The 19,672-nt window shown below is 55.1% G+C and overlaps 1 protein-coding gene across 1 annotated transcript; it reads left to right on the top strand.

The window, feature by feature from the left end:
- Window positions 1-5,032: 5,032 nt before the first annotated feature.
- PLIN1 (perilipin 1) lies at window positions 5,033-18,772 on the top strand. Its single transcript, XM_065412618.1, has 8 exons — window positions 5,033-5,080; window positions 6,827-7,025; window positions 8,435-8,517; window positions 9,109-9,373; window positions 10,539-10,720; window positions 12,822-12,977; window positions 14,691-14,936; window positions 18,368-18,772. Exons 1-8 carry the CDS (start codon window positions 5,033-5,035, stop codon window positions 18,770-18,772), a joined length of 1,584 nt encoding a protein of 527 aa, XP_065268690.1.
- Window positions 18,773-19,672: the final 900 nt, after the last annotated feature.

A 19,672-nucleotide genomic window follows, 5' to 3' on the forward strand; every position in this document is an offset into this window, starting at 1 on the left:
TGAATTCCTCTCTAGAAGGGTCCTTCCAGGTCATGGTTAGGTACACTGTCTTTTTCCAGTGTATGGGGGTAGCTTACTGCAATGCTGCTCATGCTGGGGATAAGCAAAGGATTTCAGTCTCCATGATTGCTGATCTGGCACCATTCACCAGCACTAGCCTTCCGCCAAATACACACACCAAACCCTTGCAATCCCAGGAGGGTGATAATTTCTGTACTCTCTGAAGCAGCTTTTGCACTGATATTGCTTTAGTTTTGGTGAAAGTTTTCAAATATCAGTTTTAAATCCTCCTGCTATTGAGAGAAACCTGCCCCAAGGCTCCTGGTGAGTGAACTGGAATGGCACTGCCAGGGGTGTTGTCAGAAAAGGGAACTTACACTCTTGGACTGGGATGAGCTTGCTGATGCCAAATTCCTTTGATAAGCACCTGCAAGAAGAGAATCCTTTTATCTGACCCTCTCTAGAGTCTACCCCATCATGGCCACCTGCTTGGATAAGGACATGTGGTTTTCTCATATGTCACCTCTCTGTTTGGGTGGGTTCTACCACTCTAATGTCCCTTTCGTTCTCCCAGCCATCTAGGTAGAATGTTGCTTTGAATTATTACACAGGTTATGGGAGACAATACTGTCTAATTTTCTAATGTGTATGATGTGTGGTGTTTGACATCCTTTTGGGTGAGGGGGACTGACTTTACAGACATCCCACGTTTCTACAGGAGCTGAGCCACAGATGCTAATGAATCTACTTGTGATGGAAGAGCCAAAACGATCCCTTCTCTGGATCTGAGCCTGATCTGTGATCTCTGCTCACCACCACTGCAGAGACTTCACCCCTCCCCACAGCTGGGAGGGCAGGGTGGCGAGTTTACAAACTCCCAGTAGTTTTCTGGTACAGAGGGACTGTGGAAGGGCCAGCCTAGTCACATTGACTCCAGGTGAGACAGCCTAAGAGTGAAAAAACTCTCCTGTGCGGAGAAGGGGGATAAGTGAGGAAAGGTTTTCAGGCTGGCTGGCCTCTTCAAAGCCTTCCCCCACCAGGGGCTGACCTGTAACACCATCACCTGGGTCTGACAAGGATGCTTAGGCTTCCAGGCTCACTGCTATGGGATTCCAACAGGCCTGTCTTAGTCCTTTGCTTAGGCAGGTCACTGGATTTTAGAAGCTAATACTTGCGATTCCCCCTGTGAGCTGGAAGCTATGGGTTTAATTTATTTAATTTAGCTTAATCTAACTAAAGCTGGAGAATCAACCAAAAGGAGAGAATTCTTTAGGCCAGCCTCCTCAGGCTCCTGGAATAAGGGCGGCGGCTGCTGCTGTACATTGTCTAGGGAAACACAACTAATAAACGGAAGCTGAGTTTGAATCTGCGTCTGTTTCAGGGTTCTGTGCAGAGGAGGTGGCTGAAGGTGGAATCAGCAGAGATGCTCTGCCTGTGTGTGCAGCTGGATTACAGACATTTCCTCTTAGGAGCACTGGGAAGGGGGAAGCTCAGCCACCCTCCTCACGATTGAAATGAGCATGATTTCATTTAGAAAGGAGGTGGGGGAGCAAATATGCCTCCAGGCGCTTGACATCTTGGGTATCGAAATGCACCAAGGCAAATTCTGTGAGAGGGTCTATGTGAAATGGAAATAGATCTGACCTACTGCCACTGAGCAGGTCCTGAGGGCCGGAGGCCTTCTGTCCAACACAGGCAGCACTACTGTCATCAACGGGTGCTTAGTATCTTCTGTGTATACGCTACCCTTCTCCCAGACGGGTGGGTCCCAGAGTTCTAGGGTGAACTGCAGCAGCTGTTTAATAACGCATAACCATTCAGGACTGGGAATGAAGAATAACTTTGCCAATTGAAATGGGAGATGGGGCACAGTGTAATAATTAAAACTGGGCCTTAAGTGGGCCCTTGGTGCTAACACAAGAGTGACAAACAGCTTGAAAATGGCACCTCCAGCAGCATGGTGCCCTTGAACAACGTCCAAGGCATTGAGTTCAGTGCTGATTTAGAAAGAAAGTTTCTTCCATGACTACATCACCAGCAGCCACGTGCCCCTTGAGAAATTTTACAATATCCATGATCCCTGCGTCTCCTGAGATCTGGCTCAACCCCTTTCCCCTGTAATATCAGACTTAGAGATGCTAAGCTCCTAAAGGCTCCAGCTCTCTGATCCTAGTCGGTTATGTGAGCTTTAGCCATAGTCAGCAGAAGTAGAGATGTTTCCTGTGCCATGGACAGAGCATGCCTGGCTAGCTGGAGAGGGGCAGTGGTCTGAGAACAGATAGGTGGATGGGGATGTTTTGATGAGGGCTTTGTGCTGCAGCGGGGCTGGGATGGACAGAGGGCCAGGACAGTGCTGGGGTGGCCTTTTCCCTGCAGTAGGGTGGAGAGGGATATGAAATGAAGACATTTAGCAGGGCAGAGGTTGTGTTGTGTCTTAATTCCCGTTAAGGCCAACCGGGAGGGAGGCTCAGCCACATGCTTCCCCCTCCTGTTCAGGTCAGTTGTTCTTTTACTTAAGGCTAGCAAGATCCAGCAGGAAGCCCATTGCCAAATACATGAGCTGCAGCTCTGGAGCAGCTGCTGCCCTTTGCCCTGCTGTCTGGAGAGCCATGACTCATCACGGGGATGGCCTGGAAAGTTTACACAGAGTTATGCTGCCTTTCCCTTTTCACCTCCATGGGGTGCGGAGCTCAGCCAGGAAGGTAGAAGTGCCAGCCTCATGCAGCTTGAGGTGTGCGTGTGGGGGCAGGTTGCTCCCTGTGCGCTCTACCACCTTTAGCATGGGGAATATGTCTTCCCGAAGGCTCGGCCTCTGATTTCCCCCATACCCCTGTCTGCCTGGGAATCTCTTTGCTAGGAACTTGATCCCCATACCCCCAAACCAGGGTGAGTGGGTCGGTCAGCAGGGTCTGTGTATGTGTCTGATTCCCACCTCCCTCATTCTCCAGCTTGAGGGAGGCTGTGAAACTCTGGGTATTCAAGGACCTGCACCGTCATGCCCCATCTGCTGGGCTTGGGGAGCTGGAAGCATGAAGCAGCCACTCAGCAAATAGAGGGCTTTCTACTATGGTGGCAAGGGGCCTCCCCTGCCCATCTGCTGCTGGCTGTTTCAAGACACCCCAGCATCATGTCTGCAAACAACCAGTATCTTTCAGCCCTTGCTGGATTCCTCCCTCCCATTAAGTACCTCTGGGCTTCTCACCTCACTAGGGCCCTTTGCATTATTTCTCTGTCCTCTGGCATTCACCACTCCTTCCGACTCAGTCTCTCTGAATTGTACTGATGTGCCACTTCCAACCGAAGTTAAATAAATCCAGTCATAACCGCGATCTCTGTGCTCCCCACTAACCCCCTTTCCCAACTCAATAATCCCTTTTCTTTCTCCTTTGTAGCCTGTTTTCAATCCACACAGCAGTGTCTTTGTCCAATGAACTAAGTTTTCAAGTAAGATTTTGTGAGCTACGGTTTCAGTCCCAAATATATGAGCCCTACTGCACTCCATCCATCCACCAACATTGTCACCCTGCCAGCGAGAGCTTTCTTATTCTTCCTGACTGCCTCCAGGCTGCCTATTGCTCATGGTTCCATTCTAGGTGTTAATGTCGAGGGATTTTTCTCTCCCCGTTTGTTACGTTGTTTTGGTAGGGTCGGGTTAGATGCAGGTCCTGTGTCTCAGTTCCTAGGATCTGCAATGAGAAGGGGGGGGGGGGCATTTTCCAGACTGGTCATGCAATCATCTGTTTTGAATTTGATATGGCCGAGGGAGCCATTCATCATGTTACCACAGCAACTTGCAGACTCCTTGACCCGTGTAGCTGGGAGGTGGGGCTTTGCAGTGGTACTGTCTGGGGTAAGATGCATCTTTGTCAGAGTATCTGCTCTGTGGCTAGCACAACCGGACGCTCTCAGCTCCTGGCACCCTGCTGATGACAGCGTCCGACTGCTGCTCCGTGAGTACCCAACAGCAGGGAAATGCCTAGTGTACAGTCTCCCTAATGCTAGGGAGGGGAGGGGCAGGGGACAGCTGGCGAAGCAGTTCTGCATTTAATCGGCTGGGAAAGAAGGAATCTGTGCTGGAAGTGGCAATAGGGGATGTCAGAAGGGGTGCCCCTGAGGTGGCATTAGGGTTTTGGAGGTTGAAATAGGCTCCTTCCTGAGATGACTTTGAGATGCATTGGCCACAGTGGATGGAGCAGGCATTGTGCTGTTGCAATGCATTGGACATGGCAATGAGGTGTCTTGGAATCTGTATCTGAACTAGCACTGAGCTGTGCTCCTGAGTAGGTGGAGTGTGTCTGCCTTCTGCGTGCTCCAGAGCTGGCACGGTGTGAGTGGATTGTGCTCTTTCACTCTTGAGCTCTGCCAATGCTGCTTCATCCTGACCCACCACGGCACCATCTAATCCAGCCCTGACCATTATCCTCACCTTTGCCAGTGTGCCTCAAGCCTGACCTGCTGCATCTCTTGCTACTCTTCTCCTGGGTTCTTTGCACAGTCCTGCTAATGCCCCTGCAGTCCCCACCCCAATCCTCCACCTCCACCCTGCACAGCTGTACTGCTGCACCTCAATCATGACTCTCAGCACCCCCTGCTATTCGTATCCCGAATTCCCACCCCCCAGCTCTGCAATCCAGGAGCCCTGGCTCACAGGACTGTTACTCCAATTTTGGGTTCCCCAGCTTTGCTGATGCCTCTCAACCTCTTCTTTGAGTCCCTGTGTTGCAGGCGCTTTCTTTAGCTGAGGAGGATCATTTGGGACTCTTCTTCGAATCACCAGTTCTGATACTTAATTGGATAGATGGGTTGCTGTTAAGCAATACCAGGTCTCACCCACCCGAGGCATGTGCTGCCTCAGCGTAGCTCTCTGCCCCTGCCAGTTTAGGATGCAAGAGGTCATAATGTACCATACAGCTTGAGACTCCATCAGAGCCACTTGGCTGACTAGAGACTGGCACTGAGACCATTTCCAGCATTGTTTTTCCAGGGAGCTCCTTGACTAGGCTCTGAACTTTGCTTTGCAGACTGATGTATCATGATGGCAGCAAACAGGAGCCAGAAAATGCAGAATGGAAGCACAGAGGTGAGTGTGGGCAAGAGGTGGAGAGGCAAAGACTGCTGTGTCTGAGCAACATCAGACTGGCTTGAGGAGTAGGAGGTTGCTAATGCTGCCAGTGGAGTATTTGATTCAAATATGATGCTGTATTGTGTTCCGTTGAACAAGTCTGCATTGTCTATGCAACAGATCTGTAATTAGAGCAATATACAGTGTCTGCTGGAAGAAAACAATGATAATCTTTAGCAAGATCTGTGTTTTTAAATACTTTCTCTTTAAAAAAAATCTAAAAAATTCTCAGACAATCTTTGATTCAATCAATATTGTAAATATCAATTAAATTAAACAACATGGTTAGAAAATTGTAGTTATTAAAAACCCCAGCTTCCTCGTCCCCCCAAAAACCAAAGAAGCCCCAAAAATTAAAGTCTAGATACTCAGTAGTTCAGAGTCCAGAAGCAACCTTAACTCTGACCCTTTAACTTCCTATATATCAACAATCCCTATGCCCAGTGACTGACCTTACCCACTTTTGCAGTATGGACCACAAACCTGCTACCATGCTAAGAATACAGTACAAATGTAAAGAACCAGAGCCATTGAGATGGCCTCAGTGTAGGAGTTATGTGATTGCTAGCCCTGGAAATGCTATCAACTACCATATTTATTGTTTCAGAGTAGCAGCCGTGTTAGTCTGTATGCATCCGAAGAAGTGGGCTGTAGCCCACGAAAGCTTATGCTCTAATAAATTTGTTAGTCTCTAAGGTGCCACACATATTTATTGTATGAACAGACCTATAATCAGCTCAGGACATATATGGGCACCAATCAAAATACAGACACTCTCCCTGCCTCCCCCCCCCCCCACCCGCCCACCCTGGAAATCACTGGAGACCCCAATATCTCCTCTTACTCTGCAACATGCATTCCAGAAACAGCACTTGCCTCATAGCTGCCATTCGCCAAGTGTTGATTAGCCCAATCCACCCCATTCCTCCTCCCACACTGAGGTGACTTGGAGAACCTCTCCACTTCGTAATGTCCTGATCAGACTCATGTACTGCACTGGGTGATGGGGGCCAGGGATAAAGGGGCAGAGCCAAGGTGTTTTCACTTAACTAGGAATGTCTTTTTTTTTTTTTTTTTAGGGCTTGCTTTGTATGAGCACAATGTTCTAACAGTGCTTTCAGTTCAGAGAGCTCTGTCCAGCTGTAATGTCTTACTGACTGTTGTCTGGGAGTTAGCATTATTACCCCACACTGCAGAGCCCATGCAAACAAGGTCATGGGCAGAGGCACACAGGGCCCGGCCTTCCAACATGCTGTCTGTGAGCTGCACATGGCAGGGCTCTTCTGCAGAGAGTGCTGTCTCTTAAATGGGGCTGTCCTGTGTCTTTACAGATTGTCCCACTCACCTCCTTTCTGTTCTATTCGGGGTCTTATACCTCACCCACCACTATGGTGACAGGGTGTGCTAGATCCTAAGGGTAAGGTCCCAGTGGATGCATGGAGATGAGGGTTAAATAAACACGTCTCTACCCCCCACCCCCAACCCTGATTGCTGCAAAGAAACAAAAGACAAGCCCCCGGGTCCCCTCTCACAGCTGCAGCAGGAGCTGAGACACTGACTGTTGTAGTTGATGGGGGAGACCTGTGTGGCCGTTGCTACATAAATGGTGTCACTGAGATTCCTGCTCCCATATTAGCAAGTGTTTCCTGCAGGGCTCTCTCTTGTGCACGGTCCCCTAACTTGTCCCCTTCTTGCTGAGCCCAGGAGAACGTGCTGCAAAGGGTCTTGCAGCTGCCGGTGGTGAACGCAACCTGCGAAAGCCTTCAGAGGACGTACACCAGCACCAAAGAGGTACACCCACTCGTGGCATCGGTGTGTGAGGCCTATGAGAGAGGAGTCAAGGGGGCCAGCTCGCTGGCTGTGTGGAGCATGGAGCCTGTGGTGCGCAGACTGGAGCCTCAGTGTGAGTCTGGATTCTTCCCAGCTGCAGGGGAGTGGGGCATGGGGAGCATGTGGGAACCAGGGACTGTCAGCACATGGGAGCGGCCACAGAGAATCCCCTGCCTGTGAAAAGAAGGCTGCAGTGGAGAGATTCTGACTAGCAGCCAAAGCACAGGATTGGGAGTTGAGAACACCTTGTTCTATGCCTGGCCCTGCCACCAACTCACTCCATGGCCTGGGGCAAGTTTTGTAACTATCCTGCCTCAGTTTGCGCATGTGACTCTGTCAGCCCTCTCTGTGCTGGGTTAATGAAGGATGAGCAGTGCCCGTACATGCGCTAAACATTTCCCACATAGGCTTAGGTAGGCGGTTGGGCTTCAAGCTTTGCCTGGGCTGGTTTAAGCCCTTTGTTGCTGTGTTATAGACACAGGTCTCCGAGTCAGAGCCCCTCCTCTCTCTAGGACACATCTGGAACATCAGGACCTACCCTGGCCCTCAGAGCAGTGTGTCTGGGCCTGGCAGCTGTGGATTCCCCCGGGCAGACCTGCTAGTAGGGCCTGGCCACCCCTCTAGCCCAGCCTCCCTTCCCAAAGAAAAAGCCCCTGCAGCATCTCCAGAAATAAATTGTGGGAAAATCAGTGAAGGGTCAAGTCTAGGTCTGTCTGCAGCTCCCAGATCATCCTGATTCCATCCCATGGTGGGGAGAGGGGGGAAAGTGCAAAGTCAGCAGGAGGCCTAAGTGCTCTGTCCAGCTGGCTCCTTCCCAGCTCTTTTCCAAAGCTAACTCCCTGACTGGCTGCGGCCTGCCAAAGCCAGGGCCAGGGAGCAGCAAAGCCCCAGATGCACCCAGCCTCCAGCCAGAGCTCAGCTACTCAATGCCCGCCCTTGCGGCGCTAAGCAGGGAACATGACACAGGCCTGCAGGAGCTGTAGTCTGTTGTGGACTGGGCCACACCCCTTTGATTGTCCCCTCTGACCCATGTGTGTCCTGCACTTCCCCAGGACACAGCAGGTTAGGTGTGGAGCGGAGGGTGCTGATGCAGCCGCCAGGGGACCGGGCAGAGGGAGTGTAGAATCCATCAAGACTAGCTCTACTATATTGCCTGCCTGCACCATCCAAGCACCTCCAAACTCATTCAGCCTGTCGGGGAGGAGGGGCCAGGGCACTGCACTTAAGTCTTCTTCTGAAGCATTGCACCTCCCCCTTCCCACCGCCCCCAGCCTCAGCACTGCTCTAGGGCATTGCGTTTAGTACTGACTCAGAGAGCAAAGGTGCCCTCTACTGTGCCACCTGCACCCCTCCCTGCAGCACAGTGTCTGCCAGCTATCAGGATCTGCACTGACACAGAAAAGGGAACCCCCTACTGAGTCATCCACTCCCCTCCATGCAGCACATACCACCATGCTAATATCCAGGCTTTGTCTGGTTCAGTCACAGCTGCCAACATCCTGGCCTGTAGGGGCTTGGATCACCTGGAGGAGAAGATCCCTGCCCTCCAGTACCCAGTGGAGAAAGTAAGTAACGGACCCAACCCCTCTCCCCCATCAGCCTATGGGACCCATCCATTCCTGCCCCCCACCCACCGTGGGACCCATCCATTCTTGCTGCCCCCCCACCACCCCATGGGACCCATCCATTCCTGGATGTTGCCCACCCCACAAATCTCCCGGGGGAGAGCTCTGTTTTCATGGGACAGTGGGGGCATTGGCTTCATTCCCTGATTCCATGTGGGTGATAACTGGGTGGTGACGGGCTCCTCTGAGGCTAATAGGGCAACATGCTAGGAGCCACTGGTCTCCTCTGGGCCCCCAGAGAGTCATCCACAGCTAGGGGTGAGTGTATGGGGGGCCTAGGGTCATTGCTAAAGCCATGCAGACCAGTGGGGCCATGTCACACCTGCTCAGCTGCCCTGAGAGCATGCTGCTCCCCGTGCCCCATTCCCTTCAGCATCCTTCAACCCGCTGATGCTCCTCTCCTGTGGAGCTGCCTCTGAACCATCTACATACAGCCATGCTTTGGGTTCCATTGGTCACTGTATCTTCCCGCAGCAAGATCTGGGTGACTGTCACATGTTGCATGTCTCTTCTCCATCTCGCCTCGTGCAGATTGCATCTGAACTGAAGGGCTCCATCTCCACCCCCATTCAAAGTGCCAGGAGCACCATTGGCAACTCCATAGCTGGCACCTTGGACAGGGTCTTGGGGCTGACTGCTGAGGGTTATGAGCTGACCAAGAGCACAGCAAGAAACACAGCAGAATACACCTGGAGCAGCCGGGTTAGCCAGATGGCAGCTGCTGGGGTAGATGGAGCCCTGGGACAGCTAGAGAAGCTGGTGGAGTTTCTCCTCCCAGAAGAGGAGCATGAGCCAGGTGACTCTGCCTCCTCAATCATCAGTGGATGGTGTCGCAAGTGGGAAGGGGGGCACTGGGTGCTAATGCAGAAGCCTTTCCCTTTGGGGAGACCTGGCCTCAAATCGGATTAACACGAAAATGGCTCGGGTGGCCTTTGCCTGGTCACAGCACAGTGAAGATTGCCCAGTTCAGTGGGTTTGTCAGGCCTCTGCTCAGGAGACGCGCAGGCCTGGGGTAGTGTGGAGAGGGGTGGGAGTTCCAGGTCCAGAGCCTGGGCAGGTCTGTGTGAGGGCTCCAGCACCAGGTTAGCAGAGTTTGCTGCCATTCAGGACTGAGGTTCACGGGCAGCTTTTCCAGCCTGTCTGCACTACGGCTGGTTCTGGCCAGGACCGAGGGAGAATGTCCCTTTTGTGCCGTCTTCCCCGCACGCCTGGCGGATGCCTCCGTGGGAACGTGTGAGGATTTATGTGCACTGGGGTAGGGTAGAGCCTCCTCTCTCCACCTAGCCTGCTCGGGAGATCCCCTGGTGGTGTCCTGAGTAGCAATAGAGAGGGAGAGGTGGCCCTATAAATACCCTTCTTGGCAGGTTATTGTTCCTTCTTCCTTGTTATGTCCTCAGACACAGTAAATGGCCCAGTGATTCTACCTGTGCGAGGGGCCCCACAAGATGGGCCCTTCCAACGCAGGTACGATCTGTCTCCTGCAACCAACCAGTTCTCAGGGCGCCAGCTGCTGAGCTTTCCACAAGGTGGCGCTGTCACCCTAGTCAGATGCCTCCCACAGATGGAGCCTGAAAGAAGAGAAAAGGTGGGGGGGGGGGGGGCTGATTATTCCTCAGCAAGGTACAGCACTTGGCTGGGTGGTTGGGGCTGAGGGGGAGGCATGGAGGGCTGAAAAAGGGGCTTCGGAAATGAAAGCCCTAGGGTGCCAGGTGCTGTACAGAGCTGTATGGGGTTTTGCTGTACAGCTGGTGTAGCAGGGCAGTTCCGATGCAGAGACCTGCTCCTGTGCACCACTAGAATTCTGCCCCCAGAGATCCCAGGAGAGCAGTTCCATGCCAAGTCTCCCATGGACAGAGGGTGCAGAGCTGGTCAGGTGAATCCCAGGCCATGTGTGTTGTTCCCACCTCTCCCCATACTAGTTTCATCCCCATTCCCAGTTGGCTCTGCCTCTCTGCCCGTAGGTCATGAGCCCACAAGGATGCATGGATCTGAAGTGACGCCCTCCCAGCCAATGCCTGGCACCTTCACCAGGATCGGTGCTTTGGCCAGCACCATCTCCCACCGCGCCTACCAGCAGACAGCCAGAACCATCCAGCGCACTAGAGCCAGAGGGCAGGAGCTGACCACATGGATTCCAGGCTTGGTGAGTGCCCCCGCCCTGCACTGCATAGCTAAGGGGAACCTGATGCAGTGACTCCTGGGGACCCTGGCAGCAGCTTAGTGCCGGGACTGATCTGCCGTAAAACATGGGCGTAAAACATAGCCCCTTGGATCTATAAAAAGTCCGGCTAGCTGCTGGATCCCAAGCCACACAAACGACAACCAATGTTTAATGGAGGACCTAGACAAAAACAGTGCTTTGGGGCCCCCTGCTGGTTTAGCAGCAGTTACTGCACAATCCCCATCTCCTGAACTATACTGAAGGATGCTAGCACAGAGGCAGGGAAATAAATATAAGTAATAATACTAAATTATACTAAAAGCCCTTCTCATCTTTGCATCTGTCTATTTCTGTCTCTAAGGCTCTCTGAGTGCTTTACACACCCTAATCAGTTAAGCCTCTCAGCAGGGTAGGACGGGGTTTTATCCTCATTTCACTGAGGAGAAACTGAGACACAGTTGCCCAAGTCAGCAAGGTCACAGCAAGTTCATGTCAGGAACAGAACCCAGGTGTCCTGCCACCCAACATCCTATTCTAACTGCTGAGGCCCATCCACTACTGCCCTGTCTAGGAGCCAGGCCTGTACATTTCAGGGTCTCATGCTTGGTGGAGAACAGGATACTGGGCATTGCGGCTGTGAATATATTTCTCTTCCATGGGAAGAGCCAAGTGGCTCTTAGGCTCATGCTTTGCGGCTAGCTGCTCACTCTCCCTCCAAAGCAGGCAGGGTCCTGGCCCCTTATAATCTCTGTGGCATCAGCGCACACAAGGCCCCCACCAAGCTAGCAGGCTGGATTATTTTTAACTGGCTCTAAATTTAGAATGTTAATTAATGGTCTTGAGATAACATCCTTCCCAAAGCAAAAGGCCCCAGCGGAAGCACAGATAAAATCAGGAGTAAAAAGCCCCCCTCCAACCCACCGTCTCACCACTCTGCTCCCCTGGGGTTGGAAACCACCCCCGCCAGAACCCCACAGCCCCCTGCCTTTTTGGGATTTCTTCCCATGTGTGTGTCTATGTCCTCTGACCCTTGGACATCCCGTCACAATTAGAGCCCTGACCCAGAATGGATCCTGCGAGCCACTCATTCCGATTAGAGCTCACAAGCTAAGCAGGGCTGGCCTGGGTTGGCTGGGAGACCTCCAAGGAACATGGAGCTGCTGCAAGGGATGGGGTCTGAGTGACTCGTTAGAGGACTCTCTTGACCACAGTGCCCCAGCGCGACACGAGGGGTGCTGTGCTGCGGGGAGCAGTGTTAGGGGAGAGAATCGGATGGTACCTAACTCCAAGGACTGGGCCACTTGTGGTGATTAAAGATCTAAAGTCCCTTTTGGAAAGAGTTAGGGTTTTGACCCCTGTGTTCTGGCCAAATTCCATCCAGGGTAATTGCATCTCGACTTGACAAATCCCCCTTTTGGTTTTTAATGGCTCTGGAATTCTCTTTACTTTCTGTCCTAAACTGTTGTGCAGCTTTGTTATGGGTCAGTCCAACAGCTGCTGCTTTGCACCCAGACAAGGCAGCATGTCAGTGGTGGGTGAGTGTTCCCTGTGTGTCCCTCAGCTCTATCGCAGGAGGCTGACGGAGGAAATGTTGTCATTTTAACGTATTTATTGCTAGGCTTTCCCCTTAGCGTTCATCTCCTCACTGTAGTACCTGAGCCTGCAAAGCAGCACCGGGCCTAGCCTCGCAACTCCATCAGCGCTGTTCCCCATGCGCAGGCGGGAACAGGCGTGGCTCGGGGGTGGCTTGCCCAGCATGAAGCACAGTTAGGCCCTCGCATGGAAAGGTCCTGTGTTATGCCGTGTGTTAGTGCAGCTCCCCCTACCTTGATGCTGGCCTGCAGGCTAGCTGAGTGCTTTTCTGTGGGAATCTGGAGCCCTGGCGAGGGGCAGTGAACTCTGACTCATCAGCCTTGTGCTGGCCATCATGCATTGCCAGGGTGGGCTGCAGGAACACCTGGATTCGGGAGCCAGTTTCAAGCACAAGGGATGCAGTCATGAAATGCAGCAGCCGCCCCGCTCCATGGTGGCCCTGGCGAGATCCCACCTGTGAGCAGGGGCTCTCTGCTCTCTCTCGCTGCAGGGTGCCGTGGCCAGGCAGAGCACGGCCAAGGCCCAGCAGGTCTTGTATGATGTGCAGAATGCAGCAGCTGGTTGGCTGAGCAAGGAGCAAAGTAAGGAGTCAGAACAGGAGCAAGAGAAGGAGGAGCTGAAGAAAGAAGAAACCAAAGCAAGTGAGGTACAGAGAGGGGCACACCTGCTCTGATGGGTCCGCGAGGGAATCTTTACAAAGCCCCCTGCAGGCCCTGTCCAGGGGCCAAGGCAGCAGTTGTGGCCCTTAGTACGGTCAGGGATCAGGTACAGAGGGAAAGCTGAGGCTCAGGGAGGCGGGGGAGGGAAGGGTGTGTGATTCTCCGAAGGCTGTAGAGCAGGGGTCGGGGCAACCTTTGGCACACGGCTTGCCAGGGTAAGCACCCTGGCGGGCCGGGCTGGTTTGTTTATCTGCCGCCTCCGCAGGTTCGGCCGATCGCAGCTCCCACTAGCCGCAGTTCGCCGCTCCAGACCAATGGGAGCTGCGGGAAGGGCAGCCAGTACGTCCTTGGCCCGCGCCGCTTCCAGCAGCCCCCATTGGCCTGGAGCAGCGAACCGCGGCCAGTGGGAGCTGCGATCGGCTGAACCTGCGGACACGGCAGATAAACATACCGGCCCGGCCCGCCAGGGTGCTTACCCTGGCAAGCCGTGTGCCAAAGGTTGCTGACCCCTGCTGTAGAGGGAATCGGTAGCAGAGCTGGGTACAGAACCCATGAGTCCTGGCTCCCAGCCCCCTGCAATAACTGCTAGATAACACTGCCACATAAAGGGAAACAGTTCTATTTAGTAGCCACTGTGATCCCATGGGCCATGCTCCCCGTGCCCCTCTGCCACTTGGTCTTTATTCCCAAGAAACAGGCTTGGTGACCTTGGGCAGCTCTCAAGGGTCCCCTCTGCTTGTGCCCTCCCAGGTGGAGGTGTGGAGATGGCTGTTGCAAGCTGAGGGTTTGGAAGCCCTGGCAGAGGGGCAGGAAGTGAGGGTCTTTAGCCTCCCTCACTTGGTGGAGGCTCTGGAGAGGCCCCTGTCCTCAGCCACTACCCTTGAAAAGGGAGTTGGCAGCCTCCAGGCCTGTCAGATGCAGAGGCCTGGAGTCTCTGGCCTGGCTGAGCTCTGTTTGTTGCAGTGAGGGGTGGGGAGCAGGGGAAGCAGCTCAACCTTCCAGTTTTTGGCCCATAGTCCTAGGGGGCAGTTTAGGCAGCCAGGGCTGGCTGGTGAGTAGGGATGCCCTGCTACATCCCTCTTTGCCCTAGAGGGCACAGGGCCTTGCACTGGGCACAGAGGGGATGGCATAGAGCCACTACTGGTGAAGCTCTGACACCTAGGGATGGGTTCACCTCTGCAGGGGAATCCTTGGGAGGCTAGATCCACCAGCTTCACAGCTGCTTTGTGCTGCCGGACCAGGACCAAGAACCTGGCCCGGAGTTCAAGCTGTGGAAATGGCTGAGTGGAAGCTTTCCCCTAGTAGGAGGTCTGCTGGGACAAGGAAGAAGGGAAGTGAGAGCCCTGCACCTTTGCCCTCCCCACTCTCAGTACAACTAGGGGAGTTGGACAAACATCCACCGGAAACACAGCCTGGAACCAAATAGCTGGGGACGGGGGGGAGAGCAAGCTTGTCTTGTCTCTGGAGGCCTGGGGGCTTGGGCGAGGGAGGACAGGATAAAGCCCCAGTGCAAGCTGCTTAGCCCAAGGCCAATGGCACTGGCTCCGAATCATCTGTTCAGTCTTTGGGCTGCTGGGGACTGGGGCACTCAAAGGGAAGGACAGGGCTGCAGGACAGAGATGGTGCCTGGGGCCTGCTGTTCCCCAGCATGGGCTGTGCCTGGCACTTACCAGAGCGTCTGGGCGTGTTTCTCTTTGCAGATGGCTGAGGGTGCCAAGACTCCAAGCCTCCTGGGCAGCATGGCCCAGAGCCTACAAACTGCCTATCTCTCCACCATCTCCAACGTGAAGAGGGTCCCCTCTGCTGCTTGGGGGACAGCTGGGGAGCTGCTCCAACTCACCCCTCGCAAGGCAGCTTCCATAGCCAGAGAGAAGGTGGGCACTCTGGGGGATGCCCTACGCAGCATCACTGGGAGCATGGTGGAGACCCTTTCCCACTACGTGCCGGTGAGTTTATCCCTTCCGCTGAGAGCTCCCCTCTTGCACTGCAGGAGAGAGGGGGATGTGTGAGGGCAGGACATTCTTGGCCAGGATCAGCCCCTTCTGGCCTGGGGTCTGTATCTTCCCCCACCTCTGGTTGGAGCCCCTCCCTGCTGGGAATCCTACCAAGGGCTCCTACAGCAGCAGACTCGCTGCCAGTCTGGGGCTCCTTTGGGCTATGTGAGAGATGGCTCCTTCAGCTCAGAATGGAGCAGGGGCCCTCCCTGGGCTTGGGGAAGTGATGGACTCTTGGCTTTGCTTACACGGGCCATGGTGCAGAGGGGTGCCCTGCTGATGCACCCCAGTCTTGGCCGCCTCGCACCCAGCTGTGCCAGTGCCCTTCAGTCCGGACCTGAAGCCCTCCAGCTAGTCCAGTCCTTTGCCCGCTTCCACCTGTGAAGCCAAAGTCATGATTGAGGGTCACTAGAGAGCGTTGTCTGGAGCCCCAAAGCAGGGGCTACTGCCAGTCAGCTGTGAGGGGCACAGCCCCGTGCTCAGGCACACCCATTAGCTAACGTGGGCCTCTCAGATTGGCTGGCCCAAAAGCCACGTACTGCATGTGGGGTCTGTCCTTCCCAGACGACTGCAGCCAGGCCCCCGGAGTGCTGCTCACGTGGACTGTCCTAGGAAATCCCAGCTGAGAGAGTCTGGGTCTGTGACCAGAAATTCCTGGCAAGGTGAAAGTTCAGGGAGTGACCCACCTCCCCTCCAGCTGATTCCTCCCTCCTCCCCCCCTGCCCCCCCCCCCACCCGCCTGACCCAGGGCTCTCAGCCCATTAGTCATGTGTCCATGGAGACGCAGACTGCCCCCTGAACCCACTGGGCTCCGCTGCCCACCCCCTGGGGACCTGTCTGGAGTCGAGTTTTCAGCTGCAGGCTTTTCTGCTTTGTGGGGCAGGAGTGGCCGGGAGCCCCAGCTCCGTGGTGGGTGTAAGGTCTGAGTAGCCTCGAGGATACAGGGCTTTGTGAGGGGTAGAAGAGAGAGATTGGGAGGGGCAGGGAAAGGGGCCCATTGAGGAGCAGGCAGTATTGTCAGATCAGTGTGCTGGTGAATAACGACCCAAGGCCTCTCCCGGTGCAGAGCCCCACTGGGAGGGCTGGTGTCTGGCACCTACGTACCCGGTCAGTGTTTGTGACTGTGTCAGTAATAGTCCATGGACAAGGCGGTCCCCTGCATGCAGGGGTCCCCCGGAATGGGTTGCTTTCCAGTGGGGGCCTGGGGTCCCATCTTTCTCCAGTGTGCACTATACTTACGACTCAAAATGCCACTGGGTGGGAGGGAGGAGGATCGGGGGAGGTGCCCTCGCCTGGTGGCAGGGGACGCTCTGCAGTCTCCTCCTGGCGCTCTTTCTGCAGAGTGAAGGGAGCAGGTGCCTGGCAGGGGAGGGGCCACCTCTGCAGAGTGGTGGTGTGGGGAGGTGGGTTCTTGCAAACACCAGCCCAGCGGGAGCACAGACACCTCCTTACGTCGGTCCCAGTAGCTGCTGGGAATCCAGCCAGAACTGCCTCCTTGTCGACAGACCCCTTGGGCTGGCTCAGCAGTCAGGAAAAGCCTCAGTGCCTTGATGTCACCCCCCGAGCACTGCTCTCCAGGGTGTCTCACCCTGACTCTTCCTGTCACATTGAGGTACCTGGCTCTGGGTCCCTGCGCCCACGGCTGCAGCACTTGCTGTCCTGGGACCGGTCACAGACCCAGCTCCTCATACCCTTCCGGACAGCTCGGCAGCCTGGCTTGGGACAGAGAAGCCAACATGGCAAAGGGGACCAGCCCCAGCATTGAACCAGTCACCCTGCTGTGTCTGGTGCCTGGGCCAGACTCCACTTGGGAGTCCAGGCAGCAGCCATCCTCCCTGCACGTTACAGGGCAGATCCTGGCTGGGGATGGAGTAGGGCTGGGTCTAGGGGCCAACCTGGTCCTGTCTTTGGGAGGCTTTACTTGTGCACTTCCCCATCCCCAAGCAGCCTTGGCCCTTTGTCTTTGAGCACATGAGCGAGGTGGGGAACCCTCAGCCCCCTTGGGTCTCCACCCCTGAGGCCAGGGGGCCTTTGGAAAAGCCTTGCAGTGAAAATCCCAGAAGCAGCCGAGACCAGAACAGCCAGACCTAATACATCCTTCATCTGGACAGGGAGAGACAACCCAAGTTAAGGGGCCTGAACCTGGGCTCCGGTGCCCACATGGCTGGAGAGACAAGTCAGAATCAACCATTTAGAGAAGCTAGCTGTGCTCCTCTAGCATCTCCCAGCCGCTGCAGCAGCCTGTCCCCTGGCTACTGAGCAGGGCTGGAGGGGAGCAGGGCTGGTCCCCTGGAGCCTTGGGCCTGAGGAGGGAAGAGTCCCCTGGTGCCTGAGGGGGAGGGGTGGATTAGCTGCAGGTCCCTTGGAGCCTGAGCAGAGCCAGGCAGCAGGTCTGGGCCCAGCAGCACTGCAGTATCTCTAGACCTGAGTTGGTCCTGAGGGCCACCGTGGGCCCTTTGGCCAGTGTGCCGCTCTCCCTTTGGTATGCTGTCCCAGGACGAGCAGAGTGACCTCCTAGGCTGGGAGCAGCCACTTGTAGGGAGGGGGCAGGGAGGCTGCTTGGCTCCAATCTGAAGCAGGAATGTGTGGGATGAGGAGGGGGAGCTAACCCCACAGGGTCCCCCCCACTGAGCAGAGAATGAGTTTGGTGCGGCTGGTCCTGCTGCTCCGTCTCCTGCAGGGGAAGCAGGGAGGATGCTGAAGGCCAGGGAGGGCGTCTGCGGGGGCCATGCTTTGCAGTCTTGGCATTCCTTACCCCCCAAGGCCACTGCGCCAGCTCCCCAGCCCCCTCCTAGCCCTTTTATTCCTGCCAGGTTGGGTTGAACTCGGTGTGTAAGAGCTGCAGTGAAGCCTCCTCATCCCTGCCCAGCGCGTGGGGATTTAGCTAAAGGGATTAATTCCCTCTGGGCAGCATGGTCCAGATGGAGGCCTCTTTGGCCTGAGGCTCATGCAGCCCCCTCACACTCTGCACCCACCGAGGGGACGGGGAGGCTGGGCCTCACAGAGCAGGGCTGCGGGGCGGGTTTCTTCCCCCTCTCTGGGAATGAACAGTGGGGAAGGAAGGCAGAGGATGGAGGGCCAGTCATGCCCTTCCTCTGTTTATTTCCATAGCATCTTCTTGCACATGCCGCACCATTGAAATGCAGCCACCTCTGGGGTGGGGACAGTGCAGCAGTGGATTCTGTCCAGACGTGGGGGCAAACAGCAACTCTTTTGATAAGTGTCGGGGGCTCCTTTAGTTATGGTGCAGAGCAGACAGGAGCTAAGTGCAGTTTCCTCAGTACTCAGATGTCCCTCTGGCAGCCATTGGCCAAGGGGCAGGGCGGTGCTTCAGGCCACCCATAGGCAGGCGGGGTGTTAACACGTGTTCTCTCGCTGTTCAGCTCCCCAGGCTGCTGGCAAAGAAAGAGGAGCCGGCGCATGAGAATGAGCCCCCTCCTGAGCCACAACGAAGTCGGGAGGGCTCCAGGCCTGTGGCTCCCCCGTCCCCGGAGAAATCCCAGTTGCGAGGAGACTGGCGAGCCAACCGAGCTCACCATCCCCTCTCCTTCCTGGGGCTGGAGGATCCCTTCTTCCTGCAGCCGATCTCCATCCAGCGCCAGGCTCCACAGCGGAGTCCAACCTTCGAGCCCGACTACCCCCTGTCCCGCAAATCCGCCTTCTCCCCCTACAGGGAGGGGCTCAGCACCAGGAGGGTGAGCAAAAATTCATACCGCTACAGCCCGGAGCCTGTGTACACCAGGGCTAATTATAGCAACCTCTACACCATGGCCTTCAAGAAGGACTGAGCGGGGGCGGGGGCCGGAGCTCACTCACTCCCTGCTTCACACATGCCAGCCTGCACCTGCCGCGCTTAGCACCTTGTCGAGCATCATGCTGTTGGTTTCCGTATTAGGACCCTCAGGAGTTAATCTCAAAGCAGTGCTCCTTCTGCACAGCCCCAGCACAGACAAGGGGACAGGGACGGGGACTTACCTTCACCTCTGGCACCAGGGTCAAGTGCAGCTTGAGGCCAGGAGTGAAATGAGTTTGACGGTCCCAGCTCATTCCCTTTCCCAGCAGGTCGGGGGCGTTCAGGCCTGTTTCTGTGTGTCTGCCCGGAGGGGAGCTGGCACGGAGACTGACTTGAGGCCCTGCTTAGTGGGGAGGCCTGCCGTGCAGTATTACTATGGCCATGGGGGGAAAGCGAGGGCAGGGTTGCAGTTTGTGTCATGTCCATCCCTCCAAAGTGACCCCACAGAGAAAGAAATGGGGTTGTGCCCTATTGGCTTCTTTCTGAAGAGAGGTCAGAGAGGGCCCTCAATCCCTAATTCTGCTGGTATTTTACAGCAGCTGTATCAGGAATGTCAGGGCTGGTCTGTGCTGGTTTTACCGGGGGAGCCACTGGGGTTTTTGTATTATCCTGGGCGTCTTCTCAGCCCTCAGTTGAAGGGACAAAGTGCTGAATCCTTAGCAAAGATGGCCTTTCTCCACCAGGTTCACTGGTCCTTGTAGTTGCATGGCTTGCAATATGTGTCATTCTGGGTTGCTTTTTTCCCCCAAACTGCCTTGTGAGGTAGATGGAATAAGCAAGCCCTAGTGTGGGGCAGGGGCCAATTTCTGGTCCCCTCTTGCCTGTGATGGGTTGAACGGCAGCGACACAGTAAGAGAGCATTTCCTGAATGGGAATGTGAGGACAGGAAGCAGGA

This window comes from Emys orbicularis, chromosome 10 (assembly GCF_028017835.1).
Source record: "Emys orbicularis isolate rEmyOrb1 chromosome 10, rEmyOrb1.hap1, whole genome shotgun sequence".
NCBI lineage: Eukaryota > Metazoa > Chordata > Testudines > Emydidae > Emys > Emys orbicularis.

Coding starts and splice junctions, on each gene's coding strand:
- PLIN1 (XM_065412618.1), top strand. CDS start 5,033: ATGATGGCAGCAAACAGGAGCCAGAAAATGCAGAATGGAAGCACAGAG. Junction 8,518..9,108: donor TCCAGTACCCAGTGGAGAAA/GTAAGTAACGGA, acceptor CGCCTCGTGCAG/ATTGCATCTGAACTGAAGGG. Junction 12,978..14,690: donor AAGAAACCAAAGCAAGTGAG/GTACAGAGAGGG, acceptor TTCTCTTTGCAG/ATGGCTGAGGGTGCCAAGAC.